The sequence below is a fragment of the Oreochromis niloticus genome, linkage group LG20, assembly GCF_001858045.2.
Source record: "Oreochromis niloticus isolate F11D_XX linkage group LG20, O_niloticus_UMD_NMBU, whole genome shotgun sequence".
In the NCBI taxonomy this organism is placed as follows: domain Eukaryota; kingdom Metazoa; phylum Chordata; class Actinopteri; order Cichliformes; family Cichlidae; genus Oreochromis; species Oreochromis niloticus.
Window position 1 is genome coordinate 32,028,988 of NC_031984.2, and position 20,382 is coordinate 32,049,369.

Consider the following 20,382-nt stretch of genomic DNA (forward strand, 5'->3'; position numbering starts at 1 on the left):
ACTAGCCAACATTATCTTAACATACTGCTTACCACGGTTAGTGGTAATTTCAAATTGTTTCTGTGATTGGCCAGCAAGTCTTTGTTTTCCTACTGCAGTAACCTGTCAACCCTTGAGCCAATCTAAAGGTTTAAATGAGTAATTAATAGGAATGTGTACTGACATTAGGTATGAAATGGACCCCAGGGCTTAATTATCGAAGACCAGAATACAGATGAGCTCCAACGTTATCAGTGCTGCTTTTGGTACTGGAGAAAAGAAAAACATAATGGTTATTGTTTCCACAAGAATGTCATCTTTCACATTTTATCTTCAAGTCCCTTGAAGACATTTATCTGTGATGCATTTTTGCTGTTCCTGATCCACAGATGACAGGGCCATGGGGCAGGTCTCTCATTTGCCACACTGTGCACATGAACAGACCCTGGTTTAGTGATGGTGGGGTAGAGAATTAAATGCTCAGAAGTGTGGTGGCACTTTGATTGCATTGAGGCAGACAGTGCTTATTGCCACAAGTGAAACAGTGATGCCGTCTAAAGAGTGGCTGAGTGCCCAGCTCAAGAGATCAGGAAGCCATGCAGCGTTTTGTTGACAAGGTTGTGTCCTTGTGTTGCAGGATGTCCTCTGGCCTGATGCGGTCAGCCATGGATCACTCTGTCCCAGAGGTGTGAGGACCAGGAAGAGGGCTAGAGGATGTCAAGATGTCTACAGTGCAGATTCTTTCTCTCTGTTTTCCTCATCTATCTTTTTCTCTATTTCTGTCATCAAACCAAACCTCCTCTTACATCACAATCACAAACCCTGCCCTTGCTCATCTCTAACATAATCTTAAGATGCCTTTTTTTCTATTCTTTACCTTTTCTACATTTCCCTCACCTGCTGACATTAGTATGTTTTATATGTTAACCTAGTACTCTGATATGCTTATTGTTTTTCTTGTTTTGTATTTGAGATCAAGGACAGTAAAACAAAAAAAATGTTTTTTTTAAAAAGCCATGCATACCATCATGAGTCCAGAGCTTCCTGCTCAGTGTGGAGATGAGTCATTCACCTTTTCATAATGCTGTAAAAGCTGACGGACAGCCATCAGAGCCGTCCACACAGATATTCAGCTGCCCTCCTGATCCCTGCACCCAACCCCTAACGTGTAAATAATCTGAGCTGAATTAACACCTGCAGACTCATATGAAGAGATGTGTTGTGGATTCCAGTGTACAGTCATTTTTACATGGCCAGGGAAAGTGATGGTGGTGTTTACCATTCTTTCTTTTTCTTTCAACATTAAAAAGAATCCCAACATTTCACCACCCAGGTCTGAGTAGCAGTTTCCGCTTTTTCCAAGAGATGGCGACATATCCTTGTAACACATTTCCAGCCTCTGACATTGAGTTTGCAGATGGTGCGTGTGCACATTCCGGGGAGCAAGTGTAAGGAAAGGAAGCAGCAGTACATTATCATTAACCTATGCAGCTGGGACTGTCCACAAACACTCTTTAAGAGCTATGACAGAGTAAAAGACATGAGTTAGCAAGTGCCCAGCGCACCACAGGCTGCAGGAGTCCTGTGAGGCTTTGTGCTTCAAAGAATCGAGGAAACAGTTGGTTTTTGTTTGGAGGGGTCGGCGCCAGGCAGACCCACTAAGTGCACTTTCCATTAACCTTATAAGAGGTCCTCTCTCCTATATCCATTTCAAGTTCCAACAATTTTTTTTTCATAATTGTTGTGTTTGTGATGCTTCATGTTAATGAGAGAAAACTGAAAGCTTAAATTTGATGCTGAAAAATCAATCGGTCAAATGAAAGCATTTAAATTACCCATCATGGGTTTATCCAGTGAACTGCTGTCCTCTGCTAAGTTTTGTTAAAGGCCTATCCTCTGTAAAATTCCTTCCTTGACTGATGAGCACAGCAAGACTCAGCAGAGCTCACAGTTGTGAATTTCTACTTGTTATATAAAATTTCTCCTTTTAATGCTGTTCGCGTTCGGATGCATGTATTCCTTTAATTTTCTAGGTATGCAATCTGATAAAAAACAAACAAAAAAACCCAACCCGCTGTCATTCTGTAAAAATAAACGCTAGAAAAATCTAAAAGTTTATATACGAATGTAACCATGATAATGTTGTAAACAAATAAAGTCTTTCTGCTCACATTTGTGTTCGGTCTCAAGGCATTGCATTTCTCATGTTGCTTCAGATCAGCTGGTGTGGGAATAAACACAAAGGCAAAGCAGAGGTTTCCTCCATGCTCTTTAATATAGGGGCTTTTGCTCTTTCTTTATACAGTGTGGTGGGAGATGTAGCCTACTGATGTCTTTACCTGTACACACTACTGTTGCCATTAAAATAGTTCATTTATGTGATATTATCTGGCAATATTTATGATGTCAGCTAAATTCCTACACAAGGCATTGAATGTCCTCAGTGGAAGGATGTTAAATGACTCCACCTCTGTTACGTTAGTTACTATTACATAGGTTAGGGAACACACACAGTCAGACAAGGACTAAAGCGTAAAGTGACAGTACACATTCAAATATTGTCTGATTTAAAAAAACAAAACAAACCCAAACATCCTCTGTCGTCCTTTCATATGCATTTAAATCACGTGTCTACAGGGGACGTATATATAATCAGTCACCCCCACACACTGTACACTGACATAACAGCACACTACAACAGGAAGTTCAGGTGTATCTTAGGACAGAGTCGGGTACAGCTACATTTTTCAGCACACCTGCAGTACCAGCGTGGGCATTCTCCTTGGCTTTAAAGTTCCACATGGTAAAAATACACCACAGGAATATTTTAATGCAACAGACTTAAAGCTGCTAATACGGAATCTCCAAAGTCCCAAAACAATCTTTAAAAAGTGACCATTGGAAGATATTACTATAGCTGCAAAAAAAAGAAGACGTATGCACAAAATACGTTTTATCATGCTCAAGAATGGTACCTTGCATTCCAATTTTTTTTAAGATTTTAAAGTAATTAAACAAGAAGATCAAAAATCCACATCTAATTCAAATTGTGCATGTGAGACTAAAAGTCATTATCAAAGCAACTTGTCAAATCTTCATTATCTAGTATGTGTATTTCAATTAAACATTTCAGGAACAGTAGCCTTGAGAATAAACATGTGCCCACCTAATGGTGCTAAATGAAGACGGCTGAGATGGTTGCTGCTACCATTGACAATTAGCTGTTTGCTAAAGAGCTACTTTTGAGTGCTCCTTTGTTACAAGGGGTCGCCACAGCAGGTAGCTCCACATGTTTGATATGGCACCAGATATTTTACACCAGATGACCTTTCTGACGCAAACAAAATTTGTGTCTCTGTCTGGAATCAAACCAGCCACCTTTCATTTGCTGCTTGGTAGATGTACCCTTTGGTCCTTCTGTCATCCTGTTTTCAAAAGTCAGTAGCACTTAACAGCAGGACTGTCACATCAAAGTACAGTGCAGGTTTACATCAGTGATCACTTACATGATTGTTATATTAGACATTTTGGTACATAATACATTAATGTTGAGAGGAGGAGGTAGCTTTCCATATTGTCACACCAGTTCCCTCACAGATTTATGGCTTTTGGTAAAACAGGGAACTGTTTTAGCCTCTTCATTATCTTTAGCCAAACCTTTCCCACAATGCAGCTGCATGATGGGCGCACAGCTCGTGCACAAATCATAACAATGCAAACGATGCTGAGAAAACCTCGTGATTGTGTCCATAAGGCATTCATTCAATCTTTTCATGGATAGCAATGCATTAATTCAGATTATCATGATTGTCACTGACATCTGACAATTACATAATCGGATCACACAGTATGAGGAAAAATTTATGCTTTAGAAATGAGAGCTTTTTAGAAATTTTATGGCATCTATGTATGTTAATACATAAATGTATGTAAATGTGAAGGGCTAAAATAAACAGTTCTTATTACAGATGAGAGAATACTGCTTTACAGCATTCACAGGAACAAGCCTACCTGCATGTCTGCAGTATCTTATTTACACCTAATATTTGCTTCAGCTGCTCACTTTAAACTGTCACTGCAGAACAGAACAATCTTTCTTTCTTTCTTAAAGAAACACACATTTGTTGGAATTTAAAATCGTATAAGATTTACCAGAAATGTTCTAAATGACAATAAATTGTTCAATAATCATAATCGAGTTAGTATTACATGAAAGTATTGCCAGTCCAAGTTCGACTTCAATTGCTATCTCATCAACACAATGCTTAGTTCTGTAACCAGAATAAAAAGTGGAGTTGAAGGCAAGAGGACCAGTAGATCAGAATCTGTCATTAGAGAACAGATGCCCTCTCATCTTTTCACTTTCAACTTATGTTGAAAAAGTTATGACATTTTATGAAGAACATGAAATTTTCGGGCTAACCTCAAACTTGTCAGTGCTAAGTTACAATCTCAACTTCAAGTAATTGCTTAAAATTCATAAAGTGAACAGTAGTGCAAAAAATATAAACCAAATGGTGAAAAGAATAGAATAGAAAAAAGAATAAAAGCCTTTTTTTTAAACGCAGAACAATTTGAGTTTCTGTTTTTTTGCTGGTTGTGTTGTAACATTTTTCATTCGACATTTAAATCGGGACAGATTTAGAGTTATTCCATGGAGGGATTATTCAAACACGCCCCCTGGGCACAGGAGTTTGCACTGAAGACCAAAACATTTTGTAAATACTTGGTGTGATTGTTTTGTCACTTTATAGTAGTTTTGCATCTGCTTGTAACTTTACATTCCACAAACATCTTGGTGATTTTGCGCTGCTTTGATTTCCCTCTGTGGTTGATTTTTCTTTTATTGATTGCTGTGGTTCCCTTTGTGGTTGTTCCTCATGTATTTGAAGTTCTTTGGTGTGTCTTTGTAGTTGTATGCAGTTGTTTTAAGCATCTTTGTGGTTGTGTCTCAGTGTCATTTTGTGGTTTTATGTCTGTGCAGTTGTTTTTCTTCTTCCTGTAGCCCTTTTACATCTTTTTGTAGTCATTTAGATAGAATTTCACATCTATTTGTATTTACTTAAGCTCTCTTTGAAGTCATTTTTTCATATTTTTGTAGCCACTTCAAATCTCTTGGAAGTGATTTTGCATCTCTTTTAAGTATTAAACATCTCTACAGTTGTATTCTCTCTGCATGTTTTTGTTGCTTCAAAGTCATTTGGGAAATCTCTTTGAAGTCATTTTAATCTCTGTACAGTTTAGGCACCTCAACAATTGTTTGTTTTATACATCTTTGAGGTCATTTTATATCACTGCAGCGACTTTCTCTTTCTTTGTAGTTGCTTTCTGTTTTTTTTATCCAGCTCTCTTGCAGACCTTAGTACTCGTTGTCATTTCCTGTCTCGTTGTAGGGTTCTTTATGTTTTTTTCCTTTTACATGACTTTGTAGTCACTTTAGGTCTCTCTGAAGTCATTTTGCATCTTTTTGTAGTCATTAGACATCTCTTGCATTGGTTTTACGTCTCTTGTAGTTGTTTTGTGTCATTTTTGTAGTTGCTTGGTTTCTTTTTGGAGTAGTTTTAAACTCTGTCATCATTCATATTGCCATATGACTGACGGGTGGCTGTAGCTCAGGAGGTAGAGCAGGTCCTCTACTGATTGCAAAGGTTGATGGTTCAATCCCTGGCTCCCCATAGTCTGCGTACCAAATATTCTTGGGCAAGATAATAACCCCAAGTTGCTTTCCCATCTCAGCATCAATTTGTGTGAATGTTAGTTAGAAAGCACTTAAAAACATAGAAGACAGTGCTTGGGTGAATCTGGCATGTTGTATTGAGTACTCTGGGAGAGAAAAGTGTTAAATGAGAATTAGTCCATTTACATAGCATTTTATCTGTTAGCTACTGGCAGTTTGTTTTCCACCTCCTTGCAGCCATATTGCTCTTTAGTGAGCTTTCAGATCCCATTCCAACTTCTTGGAAGCCTTTTGTTTTGTTCTAGCAGTCTTAGCAGTTAGACCTGTGCCCAGCAGGCCCATTCATAATCCAGCCATGATTTGATTATTTGCTCATTTACACATTCATCTTTCATCATAGTCCTCTCGTGATGCACACATTCAGACAAATAAAAAAAATACCCTGATGCTAAGTGCGTTTAAAACCCAGATCTTATTAATGTACATTTGAACTGTCGACTGACATGTAGCACACGATGTCTGTAAATGCCTTTCAAAATGATCTGTTAGACAAATTAAGATGAGTTATTAGCAGTGACTGACTAGCTCTTGTACAGTGGACTTGGAATACATACTACCAGAGTGACGGTTAAAACTACACCACAAGAGCATTAAGTTTAGCAGAAATATACAGCACAGATCACAGACTGAGCACAACTCATTCCATTCAGAGCTACACTAAGATACCACAGTGAGCCAGTGAGGATCTACAAACAAGTGTTTGATCGTGATATGACATTTCAATTAGATTTAATCAGGTGACTTTTTATGTTAAACTTAAGTAACACAAACTGAGGTCTGTTATTTTCACCAAATGAATTGGTTCTGGCAACTTTGCTTTGAATACAAGCTTAAGCAGATAAGGCCCATATAAGACAATATGACTGAGTATGGAAAATATTCCACCCTAAAATATAATGTGCATGTTACTATTATTACCTTCCCAAACAAGTAGACTGCCCCAATAAATAAATAGATACATAAAATGAAAACAAAAACAAAAGCTCTTGTATGGATTACAGAAACAAATCTAAGATTTTATTTAGAGAGCTTTGCTTTTTGAACTTTTGAGTTTATCTTTGCAAAGACACAGGCTGGCTCTCAACTGAGCTTTATTTTTAGTGTATAGTTATAAGTGTGGCATTGATCTTAGTTTGAATTTAATACATTTGAATAGCTTTATTTATTTAGGAGAACTAATCATAATGCTCTCAGGGTAGAAACACAACGAACATGGCAGAATAGGTAAATCACCCAGGGACTTTCTATAATAAGTAACATCTCCTTCATTATTAATGAGATTCTGGCTGGCCTCCTGGGTATGCAGAGGCTAAGAGAAATTAAAGTGCACATTCTAACGTCAACGTCAAGTACAGGGAAATGTTTAAGCAGTCTTTAGAAAAAATTTGCAGAAATCAAACAAGGTACTTGCTTTTATCAGGTTAATTGGCACACTAAATAACTGCCTACAAAAGGCGCAACATGAAGTCTTCATTCAACAAGGACAAAGCCTGTTTTTTGTTTCAAGTGATGATTATGCAAATTATAAGTAGAAGAGAATGCTTGGCCACATATGCAATCTTATAGCCAAAATCAATCATTTCCAGGAAAAAAAGCTTTTTTGTGGAAATGCTACATTTACACATTTCTAAAAAGCTTGAAAATACTCTGGCATCTGTATGTATCTGTGTATCTCTTATCTCTTATTATAAAGTAATTTTAATGTAAAAAAAATCTACTATGCTGCTAATGGAGAGATGCCAAACTGTCTTTCATTGTTCTTATAACAGTGACAATAAAGATCTATCTTAACTTATCTTAAAAACAGTCTCATCCTAAGTGTGATGGCATCATGGTTTTTGTTTTTAGATGCCTCAAACTGCTAAATGCATGAAATAAAGAGTCAGAAACTAAAATCTCAGCAGAAAATTAGAAATCAGCTTCTATGCAGTTGATGTATACACACCTCAGATTAACCTACTGTGTTTGATTAATAAACATCTACATAGGATTTTTGGCAGAGGTCATTTTAATGATGAACAACATTCCTTTGGGAGGAGGGGGAGTTCAACCAAAATGCTTCTTTGGCCAAGAGAGAGAACTAACAACTAAAATACTAAAATAGTACGATTAAAAGTAAGTAGAGTTTAACTTGGCAGCACAACTGAACTGGCCACAGTTAGGTGTGGAAAATGTTTATGAAGCAAATTTAATAGGTTTGTGTGTTTCTACCCTCGGAACATCCCTGAGTTTTGTGTCTACGTCATCCCGCCATGATGGCAGACACGCTCCGAGATTTCAGTCTTGAAGATCAATGAAAACCATCTGCAGTTGTAGGAAACATGTAAATTCTGATTTAGAGTGGATTTTCCCCTCAGCCATTGCTTAATGACTTGGTGAAGCTGTAGCTTTTTGTAACTTGGTTACACATGTATACAAGCTCTTATACATATATGCCACATATGCACACACAACCATTCAAATGTGTTAGAATTCATAGGTTAAGTAGTCAATGAATCTTTTACAGTTTTCCCTGCATTTAAGATCAAAAGAAACAATCAGCATCAAAGATCCAGGCATCATTCATTTCAATCAGCTCATTTACTTTTCCACAAGCCAGTAGAGCTGGCAGACATCTTGGTAGCAAGGCTGAGGAACATTGGGTGACAGACATTGCAGAGCAGAACCAAAACAGGGCAGAGCTTGCCAGTCCAAGAGCTTCACATTTCCTGTTTCTTATACCCCTCTTGCCTATTCTTGGGCGGAAACTGCAGGACAGGAAGTCCTCGTCTTTTTGCACTTGAATCTTCCAAGAGAAAACTTATACAGGAAAGGTCATGGTTAAGGGCCACAGAGGTGCTGAACAGATTTTCCTCTTATATCTGTGATCCCCCTAGGTCTCCCCCGCCTGCGGGGTAGTGCCTCAGCCCGCCTCCCCTGCGCAGCGAGTGCAACGCCACAGTGCAACAGCCTCTCAGCAGTGATCCTATGTGATACATTGGCTGTCCTTCCCGGACTGGACCGCGACAGAGCCATGCCACCGTCGGCACCACAGGAATGGCCACCGCAAGCAGATCAACTAGGAAGTGACGACTCCAGTAGCTTTTCTGAATCGTCCCAGAGCTAGATGATTCTCCGTTCTCTTCTGCAGTGTCCCCTGTGGCACCGTGCTCTTTTGTTTCACCGTTATCATTGTCCTCATCGTGCACCTCCACTACTGTAACACCACCTATCTCCTCATGGGAAGTAGACCTTCTTGGCTGGATTGTGTGAGGCTTTTCTATAGCTGGAGGCGATTCTTTATGACTCGGACTCAGGTGAGGTGTCTCTACCTGGGTTGATTCTTGTAAAGGACAGCTTTCTTGCTGCGTGTCCACAACTCCGAGGTTTTCAAATGATATCCCACCCTGCCTGCCTTCTCCACAGCATCCTCTTAACTTAAGCTCACCCTGCCATGTTGCTGGCATCTCAGCAAGATCACAGAGTTTTCCTTGAGCCAGCTTCTCTTCAGCACCCTGCCCTTCTATCTTCTCTCCCACTGAACTAATCAGCGTCTGTTGCCTTTCTTCTGCCAGTTTGATCACAACAATCTCCACCTGCTCTTCTGCCACAAATGCTTCCTTCTCTTTTTCCTCTTTCTCCTGCTTTTCCTCCTCCTCTCCATACTCTTTCTCTTTATGCACAGGACTTTCCATGGAACACGCAACAGTGGCGGACCGTGGTAAAGATGGGACCACTGGAGTTTTGGGGATTGGCTCTGTTGCTGTACTCATGACTGTTGCTGTGGTTACTGAAGTTGTGGTGGTAATGGAGTCCAACTCCTCATCCCCTTCATCAGACATCCAGGTTGAAGTGGGGCTGCAGGCCTGGGACCGGAAAGTACGTTGCTCTGCAATGGTATCCAGATCGGAGGGATACCCTGCTGCTGTAGGGATGGGGCAGCTTTCTGTCTGAATGCCAGTCTCCCTTAAAGGGTGCAGGTACAGATGGTGGTGGGAGAGGCAGGGGTGGCTCATACAGTTCACTCCACCGAGACCACAACGAAAGGGTGCCAGCCGCTCCCCTGTGCACAGCTTCTCATAGGTAGAAGAGTGTGGCATAGTATGCGGCACAGAGTGGGACAAATTGTGAGGGAAAGAATGAGGTAAGGTATGTGAGTAGGTGTGAGACAGTGAGTTTGGCAGAGAGTGGGGATGAGAATGGGGAAGAGAGTGGGAGAAGGTCTGCGTGTAGGAATTAAGTAAAGATGCTGTTTCCTCAGAAAGGAATGCGGCCTCCAGCAGAAGGTCAGCCCGGCTGGGGATGTTACTCTCCCCACAGCACACAAAGCCGCTGTCCTGGGTGCCGTCACCTGAAAGACAAGGAAAATCCGACCCGTTGTCGTTGCGGTCCGCCAGTGCCTGATCACTCAGCTTTGTGTAGGTGGAACTCCGAGTTAAAGACCGGGCTGGGGAGCCATCACAAGAGCAAGACCCTCTTCCTCCTACAGTAAGTTTGGGTACTCCGCCAGGACTTTCTCCTGAAACAGATGCTGGTGCTGAACCCCCAACGCGGGTCCGACAGCCTGGCATAGCCTCCGCCTCCTTTGCTAATCCAGCCTGGGCCAACTCCATACTCAGCAAAAGGTTCTCCAGCTTGTGGTTCTGAGCGTTGATATCCTGGAAGTACTTCTGGACCCCTACGTCTCCACTGATGCCTCCGGCATCGCTCAGCCTGGCACGAACAGTATCCACAGCCTCTTTGAGCTGCTGGATCTCCTGACGCGCCTCCTTCAGGGCCAGCTGAGCCTCTACACGGTGGCACTCTTCTTCAACCCAGTCCTCCTGCATTCTGTAAAGCCGGCCTCTCAACTCATCTATTTCCGTGTCCCTAAGAGGGTGACAACAGAGAAATGGTTAGAACCTGTAAGAAGCACAGATCAATATAAAAGATCTAAGAAGAACTAACATAAAACCTTGCTTTCTAGGACCTGCCAGTCTCTCATTCTGTCTCAGTATCTCACCTGTCTTGCAGGGTGTTGATGGTTTCTTTTAGCTTGGCCCGCAGGTGTCGGATACACACCTCCTTCTGCTGAAGGGGTGTGAGGTACTGCTCTGGTGGAGGAGGCCGAATGCCATGGTTGTCTGTACATGACGTGTACTTCTGATGGCGTCTAAAACAGACAGGACTTCAGTTTATGAAAAGAATAAGTGCTGTTTTCCAATTTTTGAGATGTTAAGAAAGAAGGGATGGATGGAAAGCAAACATCACTATTTTCAGAATTAAGAGTGTCAAACACTCTTAACCTTCTGAGGTCTAAGTCATCGGTGATGATGATCTCACAAATAACTTTTTGCTTATCTTCAAAATAGTAGGTTGGGGCTCAGAGCTGCTGTTTTATCAGTAATGTGGGCTTTTTTCCTTTTCTTTAACAGCACTCACCATATTTTCATTCACATATTCAAACAATGAGCATAAACTGAGAAAAGAAGAAACTGCAAATGTGGCCTTTCATACTTTTGGAAAGCCAACTGTAGTAAATAATTTTTGCTTATGTCATATCATCGCTAAAATTCAGAAAACAGTTAATAAAAATGATTCCAGAAATGTGAATTGGCAGCCATATCTCCTCAGTTTTTAAAATGATGGATATTAATTAAATAGCTCGTTGAGGTAATAAGACAGCAAATCATGTTAAGTTCTGTTTTCACTGAGGTGACAAAGTCACAAAGAGTTTCATTTTCTATCCCAAGGCACTAACATTATACCTCTTTTCCACCAATGCAGTAGTGGTGCAGAGTTTGTGGTGCACTGCTGTTAGAGAACAAGCCCACATTTTAACAAGTTGGAGGAGTCATTATTTTGCAGTGTTAGTGTTGGAATTTGGGGAAACATTAGGAGGAAGAATGCAGAATCTGTGGCCCGCATCTGCTAACATAATTAGCTCTAGCACTGGGACTACACTGGTACAAGAGCTAGTAGACATGTGTTACACCTCTTACCCTTTGGTGGGGCTGCATTCACTGCCTTTACATGAGCCTGAGTTGCTGCTGCTGCTGAGAGAAGCGTTTCCATAGGGATCTCTATTACTGGCCGCAGCTGGAGTGCGCCTGGTACACAGTAAGAGGAGACATGTTAATCTGTTCCTGGCAACACCATGAAACAGATCCACAGTTCACACAGAAATGAATGGGAAACACTTCAGTCCAGGTCCACCAACATGCTAATACAACACAGGTCTACACAGATACACAGAGGACAATATTTCAGCATGTTGGCCTGAGAAACAAATACACACACTCCTCTTGGCACTCACAACAATGCTGAAACTGAAAAGGACATCAAATTAGCATTACTTAAATAATAAAAAGAAAGCTTTCACCAGAAGGGAACTAAAAGGGAGCAATCAGACAGAAAAGAAGAAGAGAGTCAGACTAGACAGGATGTTTTCTAGAATGTAGCGACACAAAACATTTACAGCAGTGCAAAACATCTTGCCATTCCCATGCTTTAAAGGATCAAGACTGATCGGGAGGAAAGAAGAGCGTGTCGGGACAGACCGGGAGCGAGGGGTGGAGGGAGAGTTTGTTGAACGACTGTGGCGATCCGGAGACTTGGTGGAAGCGTATCCCTTGGTCGGTGACTTGGTAGATACATAGCCTTTAGTTGGGCGCATTGACACCATATAGCTTGACTCCATGGGCACGTAGTCTAACTCTATGAACCTGCAGTAGTCAAACCTGACCAGAGACAAGAGGGTGTTAAATCACAGAGGGTGGCAATGTGCCTGCTGCACACTGAAGGGAGGCAAGGTTGGTTGACATTTAGCATTTCTCAGCATAATCTTAAAGTGTAAGAACTCAAACAGTGAAGTGGCTCAGGAGAGGTTGCTTTCTAAAAGCCATGCTTCAATGTTGAGGCTCCTCTGTTTGGCTTCCTATACTGCACCGCTAATTGGAGCAGTTTACTGCTATGAGGCTTTTACTGGAATGTAAACTAACACTGCATCCTGAAACACAATTTACAAGTGATAAAATGTTTTAGGTCTTCTAAGAGTAACATGGAAGCAGCGGCAACAACAATATTCATAACAGCCCCATCCTAACTCGCAACACACTTTCACAAAGATATCTCAGCAAACTTATAGAAAACACATTTAATCTCTGACAAAGCTGATACAATGACTGTCAGAATATACAGTGCAACACTGTTGTATTTAACTGTCAATATGTTTAGCTGCTCATTGCTCTTAAACCTCCGACACAAGTGAAAATTATAAAAAATTTTCCCCCATTTTTGATGACAAGTGCAAACTAGCTTAGCTTAACAAGTGAATTAAAAAAAGTTAAACTCTAAGACAACTGACACCTGTGCAAAACCACCATAGAGACCAAGTAAAACCACATAATATCAAAGAGTACAATTAGTGATGTATATATTTTCACCTCTAGGCTTTTTTATACTTAAACTGTTAGTACAGTTTAAGTATATCAGTGGTAGCTAGAAAAAAAGCAGGGTTATCTGTGATTGGCAACTTCTGTCAGCGTCTGTGTGGTTTTAAAGTATTTAATGAATGTTCACCAATTGAGTTACTGTTGTTCTTTAAAAGGACATGACTGTTGCCCAATCACTGGCCACCACACTGGGAGGGGAGGACAAGCAGGGTCAATCAGAGCAGCCATGAGGGTATTGGACACAGGACACGAAAACTACGCACTAAACACTAAACATAGTCTTGTATATAACTCGTCTCTGTCTTTAAACTTTCTGCTGTTCATGTCTGTTCATATACATACATATATATACATACATATATATATATATATACGTATATATATATCTATATCTATATCTATCTATCTATCTATCTATATATATATATATATATATATATATATATGTATATGTATCTCATACTTTATGTATAAAGCAAAGTATGACAGTCAGTGTTTCCCACAATTACATATCTTACTTATTTCACCAACACAGAAAAACTAATGAAGCACAATGTTTTTGCAATTTGATTGAATTTTTAAGTTGCTCATGAGTTCATTTCACTCTATTTTGAAAGTTCAGTTGTTAACTATGTCATGTTTCCATGATGGCAAAGTGACCATCTAACTGTTTGGGCGGTCCTCAGCTTCTTCTTCTGTGAGCTTTTCTTTCTCCAGCTCCACTGCAGCTTACAATGCTAATCTTGTAGATCTGGAACAAGCTGAAGGTTCACTCTAAACCAAAATGCACTGCTGGTGGAGAGCTAGTTCATTTGCTGCTATGTTGAACTATCAGAAGACCATGGTTGACAATTGCAGGTCAAAACTGTTTGACTGTTTTTAATTGTCACAAGATTTTACTGACTGGGGAAGTTACTAGAGAAACAGCTGATGATTGAATTGAGGGCCACATTAATCAGTACTTCAAAGAGGTTTAGAACTAATGCTGCTAAGCTGACTCTACCAGGTCTCTAGAGCAGAACAAGGACTGCTATGGTCTGCTGTCGTCTAAGACAATGGAGCTTAAGTCCATCGACACAATGAGGAAGTTACCGGAGAAGAAGCTGATTACTGTCCTGTTATCGTCACAAAGCACCTACGGTAAAGTTTTTTAATTTACTTTTTTTTTAAAAAAAAATTAAGCATGGGTGCAATACACCAAGTCCAATCAGTGGTGTATGGAATCATGCATGGACATGTGTGCACAAACAAATGACCAAACAAAGAAACAAACAAAAACTCTTGTAACACTATAAATGAAATTTTGAATTTTGAGTGCCCTGTAAAAGATTAATAATACTTTTACTCAGGGTTTGTTTGAGCATGCAGCTAATGTTCAGCAAAAGTTCCAAAAAGTCATTTTAAGCATGAGGTCAAATAAGAAAAACTAAATCCTTAGTCACGTGGATTATATAATAAACCGCTGGAGACAGTTTGTAATAGGCAGATACATTATATTTAAACTACTAATGAACACACGCCTGTTGTTTCCATTTTTTACTGTATATTTTGCTACAGAACTGAGTCACCGTGTCCTGTGTTACAGAATTAGGGAGGAAGCCAGATACTGACAACTCAACTTAATAGCACAGAAATGGGGAGAGAGAAGCAGCAGAAACACTGAGCCTGGAAAGGGATAAAATACACAGTACAACAGTGTTGAGGACGTGACAGTTCATCCCAGCCATCTGCTGGGATGGAACTAATGTCTGGGGTGTGGGTGTTGTCTGCTTGAGGCAAGCATTTCCCAGTTGTCAGGTGTTAGCATGAGTGGGTGGAGAGGAGTGAAGAGACATTCCTTTACGAAAGCAACTTTGCTCAAGAGGCTGAAACTGATTTAGTAAACAATATCTCGATAAACCAAAAGCACATTCGCATTACAGGCAATGCTGCTGCACATGAGTGTTTCACACAGTGCTGTTGAGTGAGTGGCTGCGGTCAACCAGTGATCACAGTATGCACATTAAACGTGCCATTTCTACCGTGCATGTAGCCACTAAACCTAATCCTTGAAAGATTAGCACCAATTCTTGCATATAAGTACATGATAGTATCACAGACGCTATACTCTAAGGTGATGTGACACAACAACACGCACACAGTTCTTGCCACTTTCTGTGCTCCTTACTGGCCACAGACTGTATACATGTGTTGGAAGTTGGTTTGACCATTCTCATTTTTTTACACTTCAGTCGTGACTTATCATATCGATGGTAGTCACACAATAAAACCGTACCTTGCTTTTTTGTTTATCTTATTCATGGATCTATAATTTTAAAAAGTACATCATGTTGTTTTGCACAAGTCGTGAACCGAGCAACCCGAGGCCACAACTCTAATCAAAAAATGTTTATAAAGATGTCATGAAGTCAAACAGAAGTAGAGTCATTTTGCTACAGCTCTATGTATAATAGACTCCAGGCATGCCTGCTTTTTTTGGGACCACATTTTTACATTACAATGCACAAATACGCATGCTCCCCAGGTGAAGAACAAGCAGGTGACAAAGTATAAGAGGAATGACTACTTGGCCATTGGGTCTCCAGCAGTCCATGTCTGTGTCCACATTGAAGCATATTCTTGGCTTTAAGTTTTAATGCACTATACAGAATTATTCTAATTCCACACTAAACTAATCATAAACCTTTAGGGTTTATGTTAACAGTAGCATGGTGCAGGTTTTCTTGTACCAAACACCAACTGAAGTTAACCAAAATATAGCAGATTTTGGAAAATTCAATACATAGACTTTTTTTGAAAGTCTCTTGTTGCTTTACATAGTTTAAAGCTAATTCTTAATGAATAACAGCACTATACCTTATACGTCATCAACTAGCTCTACGCTGTATAACAAGAATAAGTCTTTTAGCATTGACTGCATGCAAGTACCCATCTAGTATCCAGAGGTAACGCTAGCTAACTAAACAAGCTAGCTATTGATGGTAAACTTTTCAGTTTACCTGCACATACATGTCTGTGGCTCTGCTAAATTATTCTTATCTATGCTGGGGATAAATATTTATCCCAACTTCTGAGTTTCAGTACTGCGTCTTAGAAAAAGTCTTCAGTGCAAACAACAATCAAATAAGAAATCGACTTTTACTTTTAGCAGTTGTGATCCTATGACACCGTTTATAGTAGATCTGGATCTGTTCCATTCCAACTTTTTTATTAAACTAACAAACACATCTTTTTTATCATGAAAACTACTGCCTACCAAATAAAAGAGAAATTAACTAGATTCACAGCATCAGGAGACTCAAATAAAAAATCTACTCTGTGTCAACCGCTTGCCTGATCGTTGACAAAGGTGACCTGTGCAGCTTTGCAACAGGTGATGTTGACAGGAGAAGCCACACACCTGACTACAAAGATAAATCCTTACTCGATCACGTTTCACCGCATTATTCACAGGTTAGAACCATAACTTGCCTGTGTGCTGTTGTTTATTTTTCCAACATTTAATTTCCAATTTTGGTTTTAGTGGCTACAGTGCATGCCAAAGCTACAGCTACAGCTATGGAGCATGCTCTCTCAGACTGTAACTGAAGTGTGTCTCACGCAGGGGGCGCGGGCACAGGAATGGCCACTGGTGCTGTGGCGGCTGGCACAGCAGTCCCCGACCCAGACGCCGGCTTGGGTACCGGCACGGGCGAGGACGCCAGTATTTGCTGCAAGCGACGTTTGGGCTGCAGCACCTTCATAGGGTTGAATCTGAGGAAAATAAATAAGAGAGAGGGAGGACACCACAACTACATGTTGATCCATCTGCAGTTACACAGCTTTTCCTGTAAAAACCCACCAGACAGATTCAGCTTGGCTCCAGTTTGAGAGATCATTTACCAGTCTGTGGCCAACACATACACCATAGCAAGCAACTGCTAGATGACAGCAATGACTATTTAACACATCAGCTGAAAGAAACAACACATTGGCTTTCTGTGGTATTAAAGTACTGTTAGTGTCAAACTGGACCACAGAAGAAAATCAATGTCCATCACTCATGCATTAAGTATATAACAACACATTATGTGTACAATACTATTGCAGCATTCACATTCCAAAACAAGTTAATGGTTGTGCTAAAGTCAACAGTGGTCCCTACAGACAAGAAATACATCTTATCCTTTATCCCATGTCCAGTAAACAGGCCAAGTCAGTCCAGTGGCTAGAGGAGAGAACATCAATATACTCAATACACTCGGTTCAAGTCGGTTGCTATTTACAGCATGTAGAACATACACTGCTATGAAAACAGTATTTGCCCCCTTCCCAATTTCTTCTTGGTCCCACTTACACCCTTCAGATCGCCAAACAAATGTTAATATTAGACAAACAGACCCAGTTCATATAAAATGCAGCTTTTAAATGATGATTTCATTTGTTAAAAGAAAAAAGTTATCTAAACCTAACTAGCCTTGGTGGAACAATAATAATGGGTTACGCCGCCCTTGGCAGTAAGAATTGCAATCAAGCATTTGCAATAACTGGCACTGAGTCATTCACATCACCGTGGAGGAATTTTGGCCCACTTTTCTTTACAGAAATGTTTTAATTCAAAAAAGAGGAGGGTTTTCAAGCACAAACACACAGTTTGCCAAAACATCTTAACTGGATTTAGATCCAGACTTACTTTGAACACTCCAAAATTATAGGTGGACTTACCATTTTGGATTAGTAACATGCTGCGTAAGGTTCAGGACACAAGCTGAGGGGTGGACCAGTGAAAGTGAACTCTGTTTTTTTTAAAAAAAATGTGGTTGATCACAACAATTTCGTTGTATGTACAATGACAATAAAGAGCTATTCTATTCTATTCTATTCTATACATTATTTAATTAGGGAGAGCAATTACTTTTTCCGTGTAGGGCCAGGAAGGTTTGAATATTTCCTTATATTTCCTTATTTCCTTTAATAAATGAAATCATCATCTAAAAATGCATTTTGTATTTATCTTTGTCTAATATTAAAATTTGTAAGATTTATTGTCATTGTAAGGACACTGTGGGTTGAGATTCCAGAGTGCTACCTCATTTGGAAAGGGCACAATGAATGTGGAATGTGTGATGATCTCAACATGTAAATGTAGTAAATTAAAAAAAAGATATCAAGAAGGCAGCAAATACTTTTCACAGCACTCTAGTTCTCAATTTAAGTCCATTTATTCATCAACAAGTCTTAGACGAGTTACTTACAGGAAGTACAGAAACAAACTGAGCATGGGGCCACTTTTTAAATAAAGACAGAGATATTTATTTTACTTATAAAGCTACAATACAAAGAACACATGACAGTTTTTCCTGGTTTGCAATCAGCAGCTTCATTAACTGTTTATTCACAAGATTTTTATACATTCTTTATTGAAAGTACTGAGTTTCACTGAGTTTCAGTGCTAACTGCAATGCCAGCTTGCCATTTGGTGGTGTAATTTTGTAAATGTTTAATTATTCCTGCGACAAATTGTAACAGTAACAGTAAATGTTGCCTTAACTTTTCATTTATATTTTTGTACTCCTTCATAAATACTGACAGCTAACCGTGTCGGAAAAAGCTCAAGTCTCTCCGTTCCCACTGCAGTCTTAAAGGAACACACCCCATGCGTCATCAATAGCTGCTGAAAATTTTTAGAATTTAGAAATGACTCATTAATGGATTTAAATTACTTATTACTGTTTAAAACGACTATCAATTAATTTCAAAACACCCTATTTTCTCTCACTTATTAAAAAGTGGCACCACATTGACTATGAATATTTGTTAAAGATTTAACACACACACACACACACACACACACACACACACACACACACACACACACACAGGGTGCTCTTACACATAATATTATACTGTTGGAGATGTGAAATTTGCCCCCACTGACACCAGGCAAACCTCCACCAGCCCCACTCCTGCTAAACAGGTGAGGCACAGAAAACAGCAACAGGAGTTAGTGCTGCTGAATCTTGTTCATTTTTTAAAATTTTTTTTTATTTTTGCTGTGTTTTACTTGCATCTATTTGAAAGAGTAAGTGTAAACACGAAAAATTATTTTATTTTATATTCTGGAATATGCAGAAAATAGGTTTAAATGTTAACCAAATTTTTTCAAGTCAAAGACAGTTGCATATGATTTAATTTTTGCTTGATGCAATGTGCATAAAGTTAAAAGATTAAACCTAATAAAAAAAGACTCTTTCATTTGATTCAATTTTATAAGATGGATTATGCAGAAAAAATAGAATTGGGCAGAAAGGTCTGTTGCTTTATTATGTATTCAGGTTGTGTATCATGTTTTTAAAAAGTAACTAAGTAATAATAACTAATTACTTTTGAAAATAAGTAATCAGTAAATTAACAGGATTACTTTCTTGGAGAAGTAATCAGTAATTAATTACTTTTTTCAGGTAACTTGACCAACACTGGTCTTGTATTTATCAAGCACCAGAAACTGTGCTGAAAGAACTACTGGTAAGGCTTCGTACAATGACTATGAAAGCTTTAGGCTCCTGTTCCCAGTTTCAGCCCAAACTAGTAACACTTATGATGATGTGTTATCGTTTAAAGACACTTTCAGACTGCATTATTAGAATGCGCACAGGTAAACAGTTATGAAAGATACTGTACACATCCACTAACCAGACACCTGATGGGAAACAACGTTCCCTTTCATGAACTGATGTATGTTAACACTGTACTTTAGCCTTAACTTCAGTGTACATGGTCATTACAAATAGCACTACATCTATGTCCATATGGAATAGTATAAAAAAAATTTCATATTTCAGTTTCCACAAAGCAGCTATTGTTTGCCTTGATGAAGGTTGTCCACACACATCTGTATGCTGAGCTGTTATCAAAGGCTAGATCTTTTTTTTTTGGTCTGTTTGCTTGTAACACAAATCTATACTGATACTAAAGCATCATATTAAAACATAAAGAAAAAGCCTTGAATGAGCAGGTATTCATTTTTAAAAATAAACACAACACCAAAAAATGTGTTACATGGTGAATACTGTAGTCCTGCACATGTTTCTGTAAACCATATGTTTCAGTCAGCTCAAGGCCACTTATGGTTTATTTGGTTAACTTGTGGCTGACATTTAGCTAATCTGTTGCCCACATATGGCTGACATTAGGCAGCCAGGATTGAGATGCCCATAGGTCATCGCACCATATGGTTTGTCTTCAGAACTGAGCCAGAATACTGCAATGTTTCTG

The 20,382-nt window shown here is 39.4% G+C and overlaps 2 protein-coding genes across 4 annotated transcripts in view; one reads left to right on the top strand and one right to left on the bottom strand.

Moving 5' to 3' along the window:
* The window catches only part of sdcbp2 (syndecan binding protein (syntenin) 2), a 23,883-nt gene extending 21,734 nt beyond the window's left edge, over positions 1–2,149 (top strand). The window contains exon 9 of the mRNA XM_003456965.5: positions 617–2,149. Within this exon, the coding sequence (XP_003457013.1) occupies positions 617–671 (55 nt within the window). The 3' untranslated portion in view covers positions 672–2,149. The remainder of the gene's footprint in view (positions 1–616) is intronic.
* The window catches only part of snphb (syntaphilin b), a 31,080-nt gene continuing 11,428 nt past the window's right edge, over positions 731–20,382 (bottom strand). Inside the window, exons 3-7 of one of the 3 annotated variants that reach the window (XM_019349908.2) lie at positions 16,729–16,881; positions 12,235–12,414; positions 11,677–11,784; positions 10,698–10,847; positions 731–10,564 (exon numbers count right to left, since the gene is read on the bottom strand). In XM_019349908.2, coding sequence (XP_019205453.1) covers positions 8,572–10,564; positions 10,698–10,847; positions 11,677–11,784; positions 12,235–12,414; positions 16,729–16,881 — 2,584 coding nt within the window. In that variant the 3' untranslated portion in view covers positions 731–8,571. The remainder of the gene's footprint in view (positions 10,565–10,697; positions 10,848–11,676; positions 11,785–12,234; positions 12,415–16,728; positions 16,882–20,382) is intronic. The other 2 variants (XM_005477932.4, XM_005477933.4) reach the window with 2 other exon arrangements.